The 16,546-nt window shown below is 27.0% G+C and overlaps 2 protein-coding genes across 2 annotated transcripts; one reads left to right on the top strand and one right to left on the bottom strand.

The window, feature by feature from the left end:
- Positions 1-1,665: 1,665 nt before the first annotated feature.
- On the top strand, positions 1,666-4,122 carry LOC122510790. The gene is made up of 4 exons (XM_043625683.1): positions 1,666-2,058; positions 2,537-2,735; positions 2,812-3,019; positions 3,766-4,122. The coding sequence occupies exons 1-4, from the start codon at positions 1,982-1,984 to the stop codon at positions 3,993-3,995; spliced, it is 714 nt and encodes a 237-aa protein (XP_043481618.1). The 5' UTR covers positions 1,666-1,981; the 3' UTR covers positions 3,996-4,122.
- Positions 4,123-5,461: 1,339 nt separating this feature from the next.
- On the bottom strand, positions 5,462-12,947 carry LOC122510785. Its single transcript, XM_043625678.1, has 4 exons — positions 12,932-12,947; positions 11,910-12,696; positions 8,779-11,850; positions 5,462-5,480 (listed from the first exon to the last, which is right to left on the bottom strand). The coding sequence occupies exons 1-4, from the start codon at positions 12,945-12,947 to the stop codon at positions 5,462-5,464; spliced, it is 3,894 nt and encodes a 1,297-aa protein (XP_043481613.1).
- Between the last annotated feature and the right edge of the window lie 3,599 nt (positions 12,948-16,546).

Below are 16,546 nucleotides of genomic sequence, written 5' to 3'. Positions count from 1 at the left end.
TTGTCGTTCAAGTGGACTTTTGACATAAAAAAATAAAAATAATTAGTAAAACAATTCTTTGCAAAGCTATTTTGAAATATTTTAGATTTTTATAGGATAAATACTTTTCCAAGAAGATTTCTCTATTAAAAATATTTTATGAATAATCCGATCTAAAAATGCAGAATATCCTTGTCGTTCAAGTGTACTTTTCTCTTAAAAAAATATATTTATTTAAAAAAAATTCTTTGCAGGCTATTTTGAAATTTATTAGATTTTTATAGGATAAGTATTTTTCCAAGAAGATTTTTCTACTGAAAATAATTTATGACTATTCCGAGCAGAAACTGCAGAAGTTCCTTGTCGTTCAAGTAGACTTTTGTCATAAAAAATGAAATTAATTATTAACAAAATTCTTTGAAAGCCATTTTGAAATTTATTAGATTTTTATAGGATAAGTACTTTTCCAAGAAGATTTTTTTACTAAAAATATTTTATGACTATTCCGAGCAGAAAATGCAGAAGTTGTTTGTCGTTCAAGTGGACTTTTGACATAAAAAATAAAAATAATTAGTAAAACAATTCTTTTTAAATGTATTTTTAAAATTATTAGATTTTTATGGGATAAGTACTTTTCCAAGAAGATTTTTCTACTGAAAATATTTTATGACTATTCCGAGCAGAAAATGCAGAAGTTGCTTGTCGTTCAAGTGGACTTTTGACATAAAAAAATAAAAATAATTAGTAAAACAATTCTTTGCAAAGCTATTTTGAAATATTTTAGATTTTTATAGGACTAGCAAAGTCGACGGCCGCAAGCGGCCGTCTCCTATCAAACTCTTATTGTCAAAATGTTCATTTTAAAGTCCAACGCACAATAATTTCGCGAAAGTCGTTCGCGAGTGAGACGCATGAGATAAAAAAGAACACAAATGTATCTCTGTCCTTTTCTAACTCATACTTTGCGTTCATGAACGTCATTCGGAAACGCAAAGCGTGAGTTAAGGCCTAAGCACAATAGGTTCGCGAAAGTCGTTCGCGAACGCAAAGCATGAGTTAGAAAAGGGCAGTGATATATTTGTGTCTTTTTCTATCTCATGCGTCTAGTTCGCGAACGACTTTCGCGAACCTATTGTGCGTTGGACTTTAGAAACCGACAGAGCTCTATTTGTGTCCTTTTCTATCTCATGCAGTTGTGCCGAGGCCTTAAGTCTACAATTCTACAATATACAACTTCTATACTCTTTACATCGAATATGCGCGTTGGTTTACCCCACTTACATTTTGTTCCTATTGTGAGCTCTGTATGCTTATTGAATACTACTGTACATATTTTAATACGACTGTCGATAGAAAAGAAATTTAGAAAAAAAGTCAAAATCGCCTTTACATGAATCTGTAAAGGTGTATTTACAATAGTTTAAAAATACTTTGTCGTTCCAGAATGGACTTGACGCAGACGCGACGCGTCCCCATTGATTAGCATTGGGACGCGTCGCGTCTTCGTTGCGTTTTGGCTCATTCTGGAACCAACCAAACGTACCCTCAAAATGTCAACAATTGACTTCAAGTCAAAAACGTTCTTTCGTCGACGTAAAAATTAGTTTTGGAGAATTTCTTTTACTGGGATGACATCTGAGATTAGGGTACGTTTATACGACTGTCGATAGGCAGGCAGTTGTCGAAAAGAGCTGTGGAAGTACCTTTATGGATTCACCTTTATACTTTAAAGGCCAGTCCCATATCAGCGTGAAAACGGAAAACGTTTAGACAATAACAACCTCCGATTCAATGGAAATCATCTAAAAGAAAATTCTTATTGGTTTAACGTTTTCCGTTTCACGCTGACATGGAAGCATGGGACATTTAGTAAACCTGTTTTAGAACGACTTTGGGATTGTTCCTTTGTTCGTTCTTCGTTAGTCCACGCTTCCTGTTCGTTCTTTTCCCTTTCAACTACAGTGATATTCGGTTGTGCCAAAAGTCTCTGGAAGAATCTGCGATGGAAGCACTCATCAAGAAACATAAATTTACCCGCAATGAAGAAATTGACTCATTTAAAATAGGAGATCAAACAATGTAAGAAAGTTTTTAATTATATATTTAAATGTGAAATATTTATATAATAGTAAAATCTAAATATTGTACAGTAGTTTTTTTTCAATTATATTTTTCAAGTTTGAACGTGTCGCACTCATATATTTCCATGGGAATACATGAGTGCGACACGTTCAAACTATGAGGGCGTAATTGAAAAGTACTGTACATAATTTGAAAGCCGTTAAAAAAATACCAAACGTTTTTTTTTCAAAAATTCTCCTTCCCCCATGCATCGATGTTGTGTGCATTAGCGCCATTTTTCTACTTTTTGGAACTGCCTCTTTAAGGTTATGTTATCCACTGGTCACATGCCCCATATACTTTATTATTATATTATTATATAGATAGATAGATAGATATTATAGAATTTATAGAAAAAAAAATCGTCACACTGAATAACATAACCTTAAATAATTTTTATATTTATTAAAATATTTTGTTTTTAATATTGTTACAGAATATTAACAGGACTAATCACAAAAATGGAAGAAGTCAAATCATCCGCGCAAAATGAAAATCAAAATAATCGGAACAATCAAAGCAATGACTCTTTGAGACCAGTACGTTATGTTTTGGACAACTTATCTGGCCGCACACTTAAGCTTTTATTCTGGAAGGACAGGGCATCAGAGTTCACAGGAAAGCTCGTTAACAATGTAAGTGTTAAATAAAAAACAAATATACATATAGTTTTTATTACGTAAATGAAAAATACTTTTGTTTCTGTTACAGGTTGTTAAAATCAAGAGAGCCAAAGCTTTAGCCATAAAGGATCAATACCGAAAAGTGGGCGATATTGTGATAGTCGAAATTTCAATCCTAAAACAGACGAAAATTGACATTTTGGAATACGTTCCACCGTTGGTGCCGGTGCAGCCTGAAGCACTTTTCGAAGAAATTCCCCTACGGAATGCTGGCCTACACCTTAAAAAACGTGTGTGTAAGTATAATTGATTGTTGTATTTTTATTTATTTTATATTCAAAATAATTTAACAAATTAAATACGGCACTTAAGTTTTTTTATTTTTCTTGTATTTTTTTATGCTATTATTTTTATTTTATTATTATGTATTTTATTATGTTATGTTTTTTTTATTATGTTATTAATTTGTATTTCATATTTTAATTATAGAAGAGAATTTAAAGATTAAATAACGGTACTTAAACTTATTTGTTTTTTCATTTTTACTAATTATAATGTGTATTTAGTGAAAAATTACTTAAACAATTTCTTAATATTTGAATATTTTATTTAGCACATTTACACGACATAATTTTTTATTTAAATATTCTATTTTAAAAAAAATTTTACTTTACATATTTTGAAATTATATTTTTAATTGTTATTTACATTGTTGTATTTTTATTTATTTTACATTATTCAAAATAATCTATCAATTAAATTACGGCGCTTAATTTTTTTATTTTTCATTGTTATTTTAATGTTATTGTTTTTTATTTTTATAATTGTTTTTTGTTATTTATTTATTTCAAATTTTTATTTTATATTATGGAAGAGAAATTGAAGATTTAATTACGATACTTAAACTTACTTATTTTTATTATTTTTAAATTAGTTAGATTTGAATTTTGTTCCATTCATGCTTACACCATTTAATATACTTATCTAATTATTTACAATTACTCATATTTTTTATTTTTATATGTATTTTTATATTTTTCAGGTATTGAAGGGTTCATTAAACTTGAAATTGAAAATGTTATTCATAATAACTTTTCTTATGGATGTGGCTTAATGACGGACTTTCATTATAAATTAATAATAAATGTTACGACATTTAAGGAAAATGTTTTCGACGAAGGGAAGCATGTACGTGTAAAAGGGAGTATGAGAGAGTGGAGAAAATTTGATCATACAAGTAGCAAGGATGGAGGACATCGAATTAGTGGATGACGAAATTGCAACCGAAGATGATTTGGACGCTGGATTTTTATCTCCACCAATTGGAACAGAACCAGATGTGCCACCTCCGAACTTGAATAGCAAAACTAAAACTCATCAAGCAAATGATCCACCACAATTTTCGTCAGTTTCACAACCTGCAGCAAATCCGTCAACTACTGAAACTTTCCAAAATGAAAAATTGTCAACTTTTCAACCAGCTGATGCTGCAAATGCTTCATGTTCTAACAGTACAAATCAAACTTTTGATCAAGGTCAGGATATATCTCGTCGCAAACTCGAAGATCCAAAAGATAATGCGGAATCACCAAATGTAAGTCTTAGAAAATTATTAATTTACTATTTTCTTGATTAATGATGAAACTTTTGAATAATGTTATTTAAAAAATACTACGAAAAAGTTAATTAAAGGTATGGAGAAAATTCGATATCAGAAAAATTTAGAATTAAATTTATTAATAGAATAAGAAAAACAAGTTTTAGGAATTAACCAAAAAGAGTTTCTTTTGTCGTCAAATTTAATTTTTCCATTCCTAATTTTTCAGTCTTAAAAATACTTTTTTAAAATTAGTTATTGAGTGCGAAGCCTGTAGTTATAAGAGAATTTTAAGCAATTTTTAATTTTATTTTTATTTTCATTTCAGAAACTGGCCAAAACGGACAAAAATTTCCCTCCGTTGCCAAAAAAGCGGTGAATTTGCAGCTACCTCGCATTTTCTATCTTTTTTAAACTTTGTTTGTTTTTCATTCCAATTTCGATTTTCTAAATATTCTTTCCTTTTCTAATTTTCTTTTTATAATTTAAAACTTTTCTACTTGCCTGTCTCTTTTAAAGAGAAAAAAATAATTATAGTTTATTTTTCGCGATTTTTGCCTTTGATCATGCTTGATCTATTACCTAAATCTGAATCAATGAAAATTACTAATTTTCAAGTAATTTGCCTTACTCAATTTATATTGTGAATATAAATTGTTGTTGTAAAATTAAACATCATTTCAAAATAACTCTTTTTTAAAATTTTTTATTAATTATTGAAAAGTACGACTATACTTTTTTTACTGATTTCGAATGAAAATTTAATGATTTTAACGAATGTAAATTTTACCGAAAAAAAAATTAATGTTCATTGATTTTGGTTTAAAGCGCAACTTAAATAGAAAGTATTCTTAAAAAAGGTTATATTCTTAGTTAAAGGACGTGAGTTGTGATATTAAAATAAGAAACCAAAGGCTGTTCTTATTTCAAGTTATTATTAATATTTAAATGAAAAATTATTGTTTAAGATTAAAAAATTTTTAAGACTTATCAAATAAAGTAAAAGTATTAAACAGTTCTACTTTATAATAATAGGAAAATTCAAGACTGATTTAGAGACTAAAACCAGACTTAATGTAATAATGTTGCCAGAAGGTATTACGAGTGTATACTAAGCCGCTAACTTAAGTTAAATGTAAAGCTAACAACCGAATACTGAACTGTAAAAACGTAATAAAATTTATATTTAAATACGTAATAAAACAATGTTTGCAATGTTTAATATATATATCCTAAAGATTTATTATTTATTTCAAATAAAATATTAATATAAAATTTAGTTTTCAAACTTTAAAGATTTTTTTGTTTTTAAATTGAAATTCTTTTTTTTAATTTGAAGAATTAAAATTTCTTTCTATTCTATTATAATTAATATTGTATGAGAAAAAGAATTGAGCCACAGTTCTTTAAGTTTTTAAGATTACGTTTACGATTACCTTGATTCAATTCAAAAATTGTTTACTTAAAAGATTTTTTATTGAGCCTAATTAACATTTTTTTTATATTTTGAACATATTTTATTCCATTTATTATTCAGGGTTGCCACGCAACCTGGAAAACCTGGAAATGTCAGGGAATTTTTATAAACTTTGAAAAAACCTGGAAAAGTCAGGGAAGTCTGCCCAATAGAAAAAAACTAATTCAAACGGATTGAAATGAATTAAGATTTTTGGTAGAGAGCGGGATTCATTCAAGCTGTTTGTATATTCGATTGAATTCAATTCAATTTGCCTGAAGTTGTGCAAACGAATTCGCATTCGTAAGAAATGACCAAGGCATGCATTGAATTCGTGCTGACGAATTGAAAAAAATTAAAGGCCCCAAAACTTGTCCATTGAATTAGAATGAATAGAAGGTTTGGAAGTTCAATACAGTTTGACGAATTCAGGAAAATTGCTACATAGCTCCAATTCATATTTGTCACAAAGCGGGATTCACTGAAACTCTTTGTGAATTCTTTTTAATTTACTTCAATTAGTTTTTGTTTACTGGGTGGACAATTATTGTTTTCTTAAATTATTGTGCTTATTCTTGAAATTTAATTTTTCTTTAATTCAATTTTTAAAGAGTTGCCTTTACAATTTTTCTTCGCAGTAATTCAATTATTTTCATAAATAATAAAAAAAATTATAGATTTTTATTTTCATAAATAATAAAACTCATCACAAAATTTTAATTATTTTTAATACAATTTTAATGGAGTTTGTCAAAAAATGTATAATTATTCTTAACAATTTTATTCAAATTCATCAAAGAAATTCAATTATTTTCAAAAGTAATAAAATTCTTCGTAAAAATCCAATTATCGTCAAAGGTTTAAAAAATTTATCGTCAAAATTTCAATTATCTTTATAAAAAAATATTAAAATTTTTCTCCAAAATTCAATTATTTTCAACAATTTTAATGAAAAATTCTTTCAATAAAAGTTATAGTCAAAATTTCAATTATAAAATGATAATTTCTCGAAAAATGAAATTGTTCTTAAAAATTTTATTGAAATTCGTCAAAAGAATTTTAATTAACCATTTAAAAATTTGTTGATAAAAATTCTTTAAATAAGAGTTGAATTTTAAAAACATTCAATTCTTCAATAAATAATTTTTTTATTGTATTTAAATAATTGAAATTTCGTAGAATTTTCTAGTAATAATTGATTCATATATGAATTTCGGTTAAAACTTTAGATAATAATTGTGTTTTAAAAAGCAGGTCTCAAATCAACAATAATAATCTTTCAATGTTTGAATTTTTCATACTTTTAACTTAAAATTGTGTAGATTTAATTTTTTTGTAAAAGTTGAATTGAATTTTTTTGAAGTTATTTCAAGTTTTTATTTTCGTATATAATATTTGATTGAAGAATTTCCGAATACCTGAATAATCGATGTTTCGTAAAATTGAATTGTATACAAAAAGATTTAAAAATGTTGAAAGAAATTTTTCAGAAAATATTAATAATAATTAATTTAAAGAAGAATTTTAGTTTAAAAATTCTGGAAAACAATAATTAAATTAAAATAATAAATGTAATTTTGAATAAATTACAGTTACAATATTCTTATAATAGGTATAAAATGATGATTTTATCAGTCCAACATTTTTAATTATTATAAAACATGAAGACATCGATTGCTTCGATACTTTCATGTTTTGTTTTATAACTGTTTATAACAATTTTTTATAAGTTGTTTAATTTCAAAATGGTTAGAATTAAAAATTTTGTCAAATATAAATGTAGTTTTAAAAACCTGGAAAAATTCCGTTTTTTAACCTGGAAATCCTGGAAAAGTCAGGGAATTTAAAATAAGTAAAAGCGTGGCTCATAGGTAGGATTATTAAAACTAATAGATTTATAGAAGAATTTTAGTTAAAAACACCAAAAAATTAAATTTTCGTGAAGTTACAAATGATTGCAGAAATTCAATTATTTTCGAAAGTAATGTAATTCTTCGTAGAAATTGAATTAATAAAAAAATTTTACTTTCAAACTTGAAATTTTATTTTAAAAAATTTTAAGTAACGCTCAATTATTTAATAAATTATAAACTTTATAAAAAAATAATTGAATTTTAAAAAGGTTTCAAAGTAAAATTTTTTGAAACTTGAATTTTCCATATACTTTTAACTATAACAATTCTGTAGAATTATTTTTTTTAATAGTTTTAATTTAATATTAAATTTAAAAAAAAAATTATTTGAATTTTTTATTTTCTAATAATATATATTTAATTGCAGAATTTCTGAATAATCTTTAATTCTTATAAATTAAAAGGAAATTTTTTTATAATAATATTCTTATGAGTAATTGAATTAGAAATTTTAGAAAATTTTAATTCCTATGAAAAAATAAGAATGATTAAATTTTATTTATAAAAGAAGTTATTGATGTTTCCGAATAATTTTAAAATTAAAGTAGTTCGTAAATAAATGTAATAGAGCATTTGTTTGGTATCTGATCATTTTTAGTATTTGAATCAGAATGTTCCTTGGCGTCAGGGAAAAAGTCAAAATTTTGTTTAGAAATTAGATATCTTTCTATCTATTTAATTTAAGAATGATAAATTTCTTTAAAAACAAAATTTTTAACATAATTTGAATCACGTTGATCATTCAGATATATTCTAAGAGAACCCCACGAACGAACACGAGAGAATGCAACATAAAATTGTCCATGATTAAAAACGTCTCGTCTGAGATCTATGCCAATTCTATCAAAAGTTTGGCCCTGTGATTTGTTAATTGTCATTGCAAAAGCAATTTTAATTGGAAATTGTCTACGTCCAAACTGAAAAGGGTACCGATCATCGCTATATAAAGTTATTCGGTTAATGAAAACAATTTGTCCAAATTTATCGCCAGTTAAAATTTTACATTTTAATAAATGATTTTGTAATTCTAAAATTTGAAGCCGTGTGCCATTGCATAATCCTTCATTAATAGAAAGATTTCTAATTAACATAACGACAGTATTAACTCTTAATCTTAATTCATGTGGCGGTAAATTTGGTGGATTTAATGTTTCTAAATATTCTGGTAAGAGAACTACTCCCATTTCATCGTTATCATAGTTTTTTACTGTATTAATACTTGTATAAATTTTTTCGGTTGAAGCGTCTAATAATTCAACTACAGATTTATTAATATCATCTACGTCAACGTTTCGAGCTGATATAATTGCCATTTTTGTCAATTTCTCAAATTGTTTGTTCCTAATTACACTTCCATAAATATCTTCTGCAATATCTATACCAGGTGGAGCAATACAATCTTCTGGTAATAATAAATCATTTTCATTATGATTAGCTGTTCCATTTCCAACTTGTAATAAAAATTTTGAAAATTTTTTTTCATGTGGTAATGCGCGCATATTTTCAGTTAGAGAAAATTGAAAGAAATTAGACCACAAAGAACTAAACTTAATGCATAAATTTACCAATTCGCTGCGAATAGCATTCTGCTTAACCGGTAGTAGTTGTCGAAAATCGCCTCCGAGTATCATTATCTTTCCTCCAAATGGTTTATCATTATTCATTATATCTCTTAAATTAAGATCTACTAAATTTAAAACATGTCTTGGAGCCATTGGTGCTTCATCCCAAAAAAATACATCTATATTTTTTAAATATAATGCTTCCTTGGATTGTGCTTTAATAGTTAGAGATGAATCTTTGTAAATTGCAATTGGTAACTTAAAAGTTTTGTGGACAGTTTTACCATGAGGCAATAAGGTAGCTGCAATTCCAGTAAAAGCCATAGTGCAAACTTGTGTTCCTTTACTTCGTAATAAGTGATATAACGTGGTATAAACAAATGTTTTTCCAGATCCACCCGGCCCATCAATAAAAAAGCATCGATGATGATTTTCATTTTCTTGTTCAGCATTTAATGTTTCTAAAACTATATCTACAATTTGTTTTTGCTTCTCATTTAACTTTTGGTACTGTTGAGTGCCAATAGTTTGATGTTGTTCAATCAATATTTCATTTTCAATGTCTTCTTCAGTTTCAGTTATTTGTACCATTGAAGGAAAAGCTGCAATACTTGAATTTTCATTAATTAACAATGTATTTATTTGAATGTATGCTTTTTTATGTGCTAGGTTTTCAGACATAGTTCTTGAATAGTCTTGAGAAAGTGCATCTTTAAATTCTTCCCACAATTCTTCTGGATGTACAGGTTGACAATGGATTAAAATTCTTACAAACAACTGTCTTAATTGTCTAGGCATCATCCAAACTTCTGCTTCATGCATGGCATTTTTCCACTCATTATCGTCTTCAATCAAACCTAGTGATAAACACGTAGAAACAAAACTATCATGCAGGACACCGTCAACTGTTCTTAAATGTTCATAACTTGTAGCTCCTTTTACTGTTATTAACAATAATCTCAAATGAAATAATTCTGGTTGTGCTGGACTCACTGAATACATGCGACCTAACATATTAAAATGCTTTTTGCGCTTTTGCCATGTAAAAGCATTAGGTGAATTCTTATTTTTGAAAAATACATAATGTAACGGAATTTCAGAATAAGTATAATTTCTTGCTGATGGGTCACGTTCATTCAAGGCAAAATATGCCTCAAGTTCTGTTTTACGATTCAGCGCAGATCTAAGTGCGTCTGGGTCATCAACATCTTGAACTACAATAGTTTGTTGATTTGGTAAGTGAACAGGAAGACGACAAACTGAATGACTTTTATCATGCAATTTATTGCTTAATATACGACCACAGGCCTCGGGTGGACTAATGTATCGAGTTTCAATGTAATTTTTAATTTCATCATGATCAAGCACTCTTGTTTCCTGATTCTCATTGCTTTGTACTTTTTGAATCACAACAGCAGCAGAATCGTGCCCCTGATATATATATTTAAAAAGGTACTTTACTGCTTTAATACTCGCAACAACTTCAACATTGATATGACAATTTAATAACAATAAAAGCTTTTTATTGTGAGGTACAATTCGTTGATTATTGAATTCAAATCCATTGCGTCGATTGTAAGATTCAGTATTTCGACGTCTGTACAGTGGATATCCATCTTCATCCATATTCGTCTGATCATTAAACTGTCGTGGATAATTTTTAGAGCATTTACCATTTTTATCTAAACACCAATCTCCGCAAGGACCATGAACCATATTGGCTTTAACTATTTCATGCAATTTTAAATTTTCTTCAGGATGCGGAATTTCAGCCGATATATATTTATCTACAATGTCAGGTGTTCTAATTTTACTATTTGGTTTTAATGTTAGCAGCATATGAACATGTGGTAGTCCACGTTTTTGATATTCGACTACATAAACGTAGGCTTGAACTTCACCAAACAATTTCTCTTTAACAATTATTTTAACCAACTCTTCCTTTTTCAATTCGAAGACGCGTGCTACTATATCTGGCCTGTCTGAAGCAGTTTGTCCACTTAAAAGATTTTCCGTAATTTCTTTCCACTTTGGGTTGCATGTCATTGTGATAAATAAATCAGGTTTACCAAATTTGCGTACAATAGTCATCGCATCTTGATAATTTTGTAGCATATTTCTTGGTGATCCGAGAAAAGTTGATGGAAGAATAATAACATTTCCAACGCGACTATTTGTTTCTTGTGCGCTTTTTTCTAAATGTGATAAAAGACTTGAATATGTGTCAGCTCTTAATTTTTTTTGATTGTTTCTTAAAAATTCCAATTTATCTTTTTCAGCTTTAACACTTTGATCAACTGTCCATTGCTGAAAAAAAAGACGTCCCATTAAGATATAATTTGGCTTATCTCGAATAGCCATTCGATACTTTGTATAAGCGTTTCTGCTCAATCTACGACCGCTACCAACCAATGTCATTCCATCAAACCAGCCTCTAGTTCCATAAGGGTAGAATAAAGGATATGTCCATGGTTCGACATTAGGATCCATTGAACTAACATATTGTAATTCTTTCGTATTTCTATTACGTATGGTAACATAAGATTCTGGAATTTCACCGTCTGCTGTGGTAGAAAAAATAGCTGCAACCTCATTAACTCTTTGAAAATTATAACGCCTTTTGTCATGCCCTTTTTTAATGTAAATAACAATTCTAACTCAGGTTCAGTGCCATTGTTCTCAGATGTCATTAAGTCTAGTTCTTCTTTCATCATTTGATATGATTGCACGAAAACATTGTTTTGTTGCATTACATTATGAATAGCAGTCAAAATCTCTGAATTTAATGTAGAATTCATTTTTAGTCGCACATCCGTTGCTTCATTAGTGTCAATTATGAAAAGTTGACCGAAACTTGGTAACTCATTATTAGCAGGATATAAAGCTGTTTTAACCTGATAATAAATTTGACCTTGGATTTTACAACAAAATGGCCCTGGTCGTCTGTTATTAAATTGAACCAAGTTAGCATTAAACGATGCCAAGGAAAATAAACTATTAATGCTACGAGTTTTATCCAAAAAATCATTTGACAAAGCATGAGTACCATCAAATAATTGTTTCAAAATTTCTGGTGGATCTGGTAATGGATCTGAGACTACTTGGCCATGACTGCAGCAATCATGAAATGAATTTCCTTTATTACTTACTCTTTCTGCACTGAAATGTTTAGCTCTACAGTGAATGCATGACACGTCCATAAGTCCGAGATAATGCTCAGAAATATTGTTACAATCATCTCCTATATTATCGTCATTGATAATCACAGTATGTGTTCTAATTAAATTGCTTTGGTTCTGTGCAGTATCAAAATAACTATGATCATGTACGATCGAAAGTTCATGATTTAAATTATCTCCTATATTGTCGTCATTGATAATCACAGTATTTGTTCGAGCTGAATTGCTTTGACTCTGTACAGTATCAAAATAACTGTGATCATGTACTGTCGAAAATTCATAATTTAAATTAGAAGCACTATCATAATTTTTTAAGGTATTGCTATAACTATGGTCTTGTAAAAGTTTGTCTGAAAAAATTGTCGATTTATGAGGAACTTCATTATCTACTTCGGATCTGATGTTATTTAAAACTACTTTGAAAGGAAGTGTTGATTTAATATCATGTTCAAACATATATTTTTTCTTTTTTATTTCAACAGTTCCAGGAAGATTACTTACTGTGCGATTCACACATTCTCGTGCTACTCTTTTGTGTGTATTTTTTGATTTTTTTCCATATTTTTTTTTGTTAGAAAAATAAAATTACTGAATTTTCCGATTTTATCTTAATTTTTTTATTTTATCTTAATTTTTTTATATTACATTATTATCTTATTAAATACAGTTTTTATCTACGACGTCTCAATTTATATATTTTTATCTTATTATTATTATTACTCTAAAAGTTATTAAATGCTGTATACTTTTATGTTATCTTAATTTATATCTTTTATTGTATATATATCCCAGTTATTTGTTTCGCTTTAAACTTTGTTAATCTTTTGAATCTTTTTAACCTTGTTAATCTTTTGAATCTTTTTAACCTTGTTAATCTTTTGAATCTTTTTAAACTTGTTAATCTTTTGAATCTTTTTAAACTTGTTAATCTTTTGAATCTTTTTAAACTTGTTAATCTTTTGAATCTTTTTAAACTTGTTAATTTTTTTGAATCTTTTTAACCTAGTTTTTTAAGACTCGATATTATTTTTTAAACTTGTCTTAAATCTTGTCAATCTCTTAGATAAAAGATGTAAGAAGAGGTTAAAGTACTTCTTATTTTACTGTTTTTACAACAATCAAAATAATATTTTCACAATATATTAATAATACAATAATTTATTACACATAAACTATACTAATAATTTATTGCATTGACTAATATAATAACAAATCAATCCTTTCTTTAAATATAAAATATATACATAAAAAAATATGTATATATATATATATTCACAATGCACAACTATCAAATTTTTTCTTGTATATATAAAAAATTACACCTCAGTAAAACTTTTTATCACAAAAAAAAATTAAGACTATTCACAAATGACTAAAAATCACACTAAGGCGAATAGGTTTGTCTTTTTATTTTTTGTAAATAATGAATTTTAGAACACAAATGAAAACTTTTCATTTATGCATGCGATGACGCTCTAAAAACATTAACGTAACATTAATATGTGATCTTACTATCGTCGTAAATCTATCCGATTTGCGACATCTACACAGTATATAGAGAAAGTAAAAATGAGGTTGTTGCCGTGTGATATCACTTTTAGAGTCAAAAGCGCACTTCAATTCACACATTCCCTTCTTCTATTCACACGTTCAATGCTATAAGTTAATTCGACCATTCGATCTATTTCGAGAGTCGAAATTGTTCAATTCGAGACTTCTCGCTCATGCTTTTTTTAGGTAGGATAAGTACTTTTCCAAGAAGATTTTTCTATTAAAAATATTTTATGATTAATCCGATCAGAAAATGCAGAAGTTCCTTGTCGTTCATGTGTACTTTTCTCTTAAAAAAATATATTAATTTAAAAAAAAATTCTTTGCAAGCTATTTTGAAATTATATAGATTTTTATAGGATAAGTACTTTTCCAAGAAGATTTTTCTACTAAAAATATTTTATGACTATTCCGAGCAGAATATGCAGAAATTGCTTGTCGTTCAAGTAGACTTTTCTCAAAAAAAAAAATTATTTAAAAAAAAAATTCTTTGCAAGCTATTTTGAAATTTTATAGATTTTTATAAGATAAGTACTTTTCCAAGAAGATTTTTTTACTGAAAATATTTTATGACTATTCCGAGCAGAAAATGCAGATGTTGTTTGTCGTTCAAGTGGACTTTTGACATAAAAAAATAAAAATAATTAGTAAAACAATTCTTTTTAAATGTATTTTTAAAATTATTAGATTTTTATAGGATAAGTACTTTTCCAAGAAGATTTTTTTACTGAAAATATTTTATGACTATTCCGAGCAGAAAATGCAGATGTTGTTTGTCGTTCAAGTGGACTTTTGACATAAAAAAATAAAAATAATTAGTAAAACAATTCTTTTTAAATGTATTTTTAAAATTATTAGATTTTTATAGGATAAGTACTTTTCCAAGAAGATTTTTCTACTGAAAATATTTTATGACTATTCCGAGCAGAAAATGCAGAAGTTGCTTGTCGTTCAAGTGGACTTTTGACATAAAAAAATAAAAATAATTAGTAAAACAATTCTTTGCAAAGCTATTTTGAAATATTTTAGATTTTTATAGGATAAGTACTTTTCCAAGAAGATTTCTCTATTAAAAATATTTTATGATTAATCCGATCTGAAAATGCAGAAGTTCCTTGTCGTTCAAGTGTTCTTTTTTCTTAAAAAAATATATTTATTTAAAAAAAAATTCTTTGCAGGCTATTTTGAAATTTATTAGATTTTTATAGGATAAGTATTTTTCCAAGAAGATTTTTCTACTGAAAATAATTTATGACTATTCCGAGCAGAAACTACAGAAGTTCCTTGTCGTTCAAGTAGACTTTTGTCATAAAAAATGAAATTAATTATTAACAAAATTCTTTGAAAGCCATTTTGAAATTTATTAGATTTTTATAGGATAAGTACTTTTCCAAGAAGATTTTTCTACTAAAAATATTTTATGACTATTCCGAGCAGAAAATGCAAAAGTTGCTTGTCGTTCAAGTGGACTTTTGACATAAAAAAATAAAAATAATTAGTAAAACAATTCTTTGCAAAGCTATTTTGAAATATTTTAGATTTATATAGGATAAGTACTTTTCCAAGAATATTTTTCTATTGAAAATATTTTATGACTAATCCGAGCAGAAAATGCAAAAGTTGCTTGTCGTTCAAGTGGACTTTTCTCAAAAAAAATATTATTTAAAAAAAAAATTCTTTGCAAAGTTATTTTTAAATTTATTTGATTTTTATAGGATAAGTACTTTTCCAAGAAGATTTTTTTACTGAAAATATTTTATGACTATTCCGAGCAGAAAATGCAGATGTTGTTTGTCGTTCAAGTGGACTTTTGACATAAAAAAATAAAAATAATTAGTAAAACAATTCTTTTTAAATGTATTTTTAAAATTATTAGATTTTTATAGGATAAGTACTTTTCCAAGAAGATTTTTCTACTGAAAATATTTTATGACTATTCCGAGCAGAAAATTCAGAAGTTGTTTGTCGTTCAAGTGGACTTTTGACATAAAAAAATAAAAATAATTAGTAAAACAATTCTTTTTAAATGTATTTTTAAAACTATTAGATTTTTATGGGATAAGTACTTTTCCAAGAAGATTTTTCTACTGAAAATATTTTATGACTATTCCGAGCAGAAAATGCAGAAGTTGCTTGTCGTTCAAGTGGACTTTTGACATAAAAAAATAAAAATAATTAGTAAAACAATTCTTTTTAAATGTATTTTTAAAATTATTAGATTTTTATAGGATAAGTACTTTTCCAAGAAGATTTTTCTACTAAAAATATTTTATGACTATTCCGAGCAGAAAATGCAGAAGCTGCTTGTCGTTCAAGTGGACTTTTGACATAAAAAAATAAAAATAATTAGTAAAACAATTCTTTGCAAAGCTATTTTGAAATATTTTAGATTTATATAGGATAAGTACTTTTCCAAGAATATTTTTCTATTGAAAATATTTTATGACTAATCCGAGCAGAAAATGCAGAAGTTGCTTGTCGTTCAAGTGGACTTTTGACATAAAAAAATAAAAATAATTAGTAAAACAATTCTTTTCAAAAGTGTTTTTAAATTTGTTAGATTTT

This window comes from Leptopilina heterotoma, unplaced genomic scaffold (assembly GCF_015476425.1).
Source record: "Leptopilina heterotoma isolate Lh14 unplaced genomic scaffold, ASM1547642v1 Lhet_733, whole genome shotgun sequence".
Classification (NCBI taxonomy): domain Eukaryota; kingdom Metazoa; phylum Arthropoda; class Insecta; order Hymenoptera; family Figitidae; genus Leptopilina; species Leptopilina heterotoma.
The sequence above is the reverse complement of the archived record's forward strand: the minus strand, read 5'-3'. Positions and strand labels throughout refer to the sequence as shown.

Coding starts and splice junctions, on each gene's coding strand:
- LOC122510790 (XM_043625683.1), top strand. CDS start 1,982: ATGGAAGCACTCATCAAGAAACATAAATTTACCCGCAATGAAGAAATT. Junction 2,736..2,811: donor CAGGAAAGCTCGTTAACAAT/GTAAGTGTTAAA, acceptor TTTCTGTTACAG/GTTGTTAAAATCAAGAGAGC. Junction 3,020..3,765: donor ACACCTTAAAAAACGTGTGT/GTAAGTATAATT, acceptor TATATTTTTCAG/GTATTGAAGGGTTCATTAAA.
- LOC122510785 (XM_043625678.1), bottom strand. Junction 11,851..11,909: donor AACAATGGCACTGAACCTGA/GTTAGAATTGTT, acceptor TAATTTTCAAAG/AGTTAATGAGGTTGCAGCTA.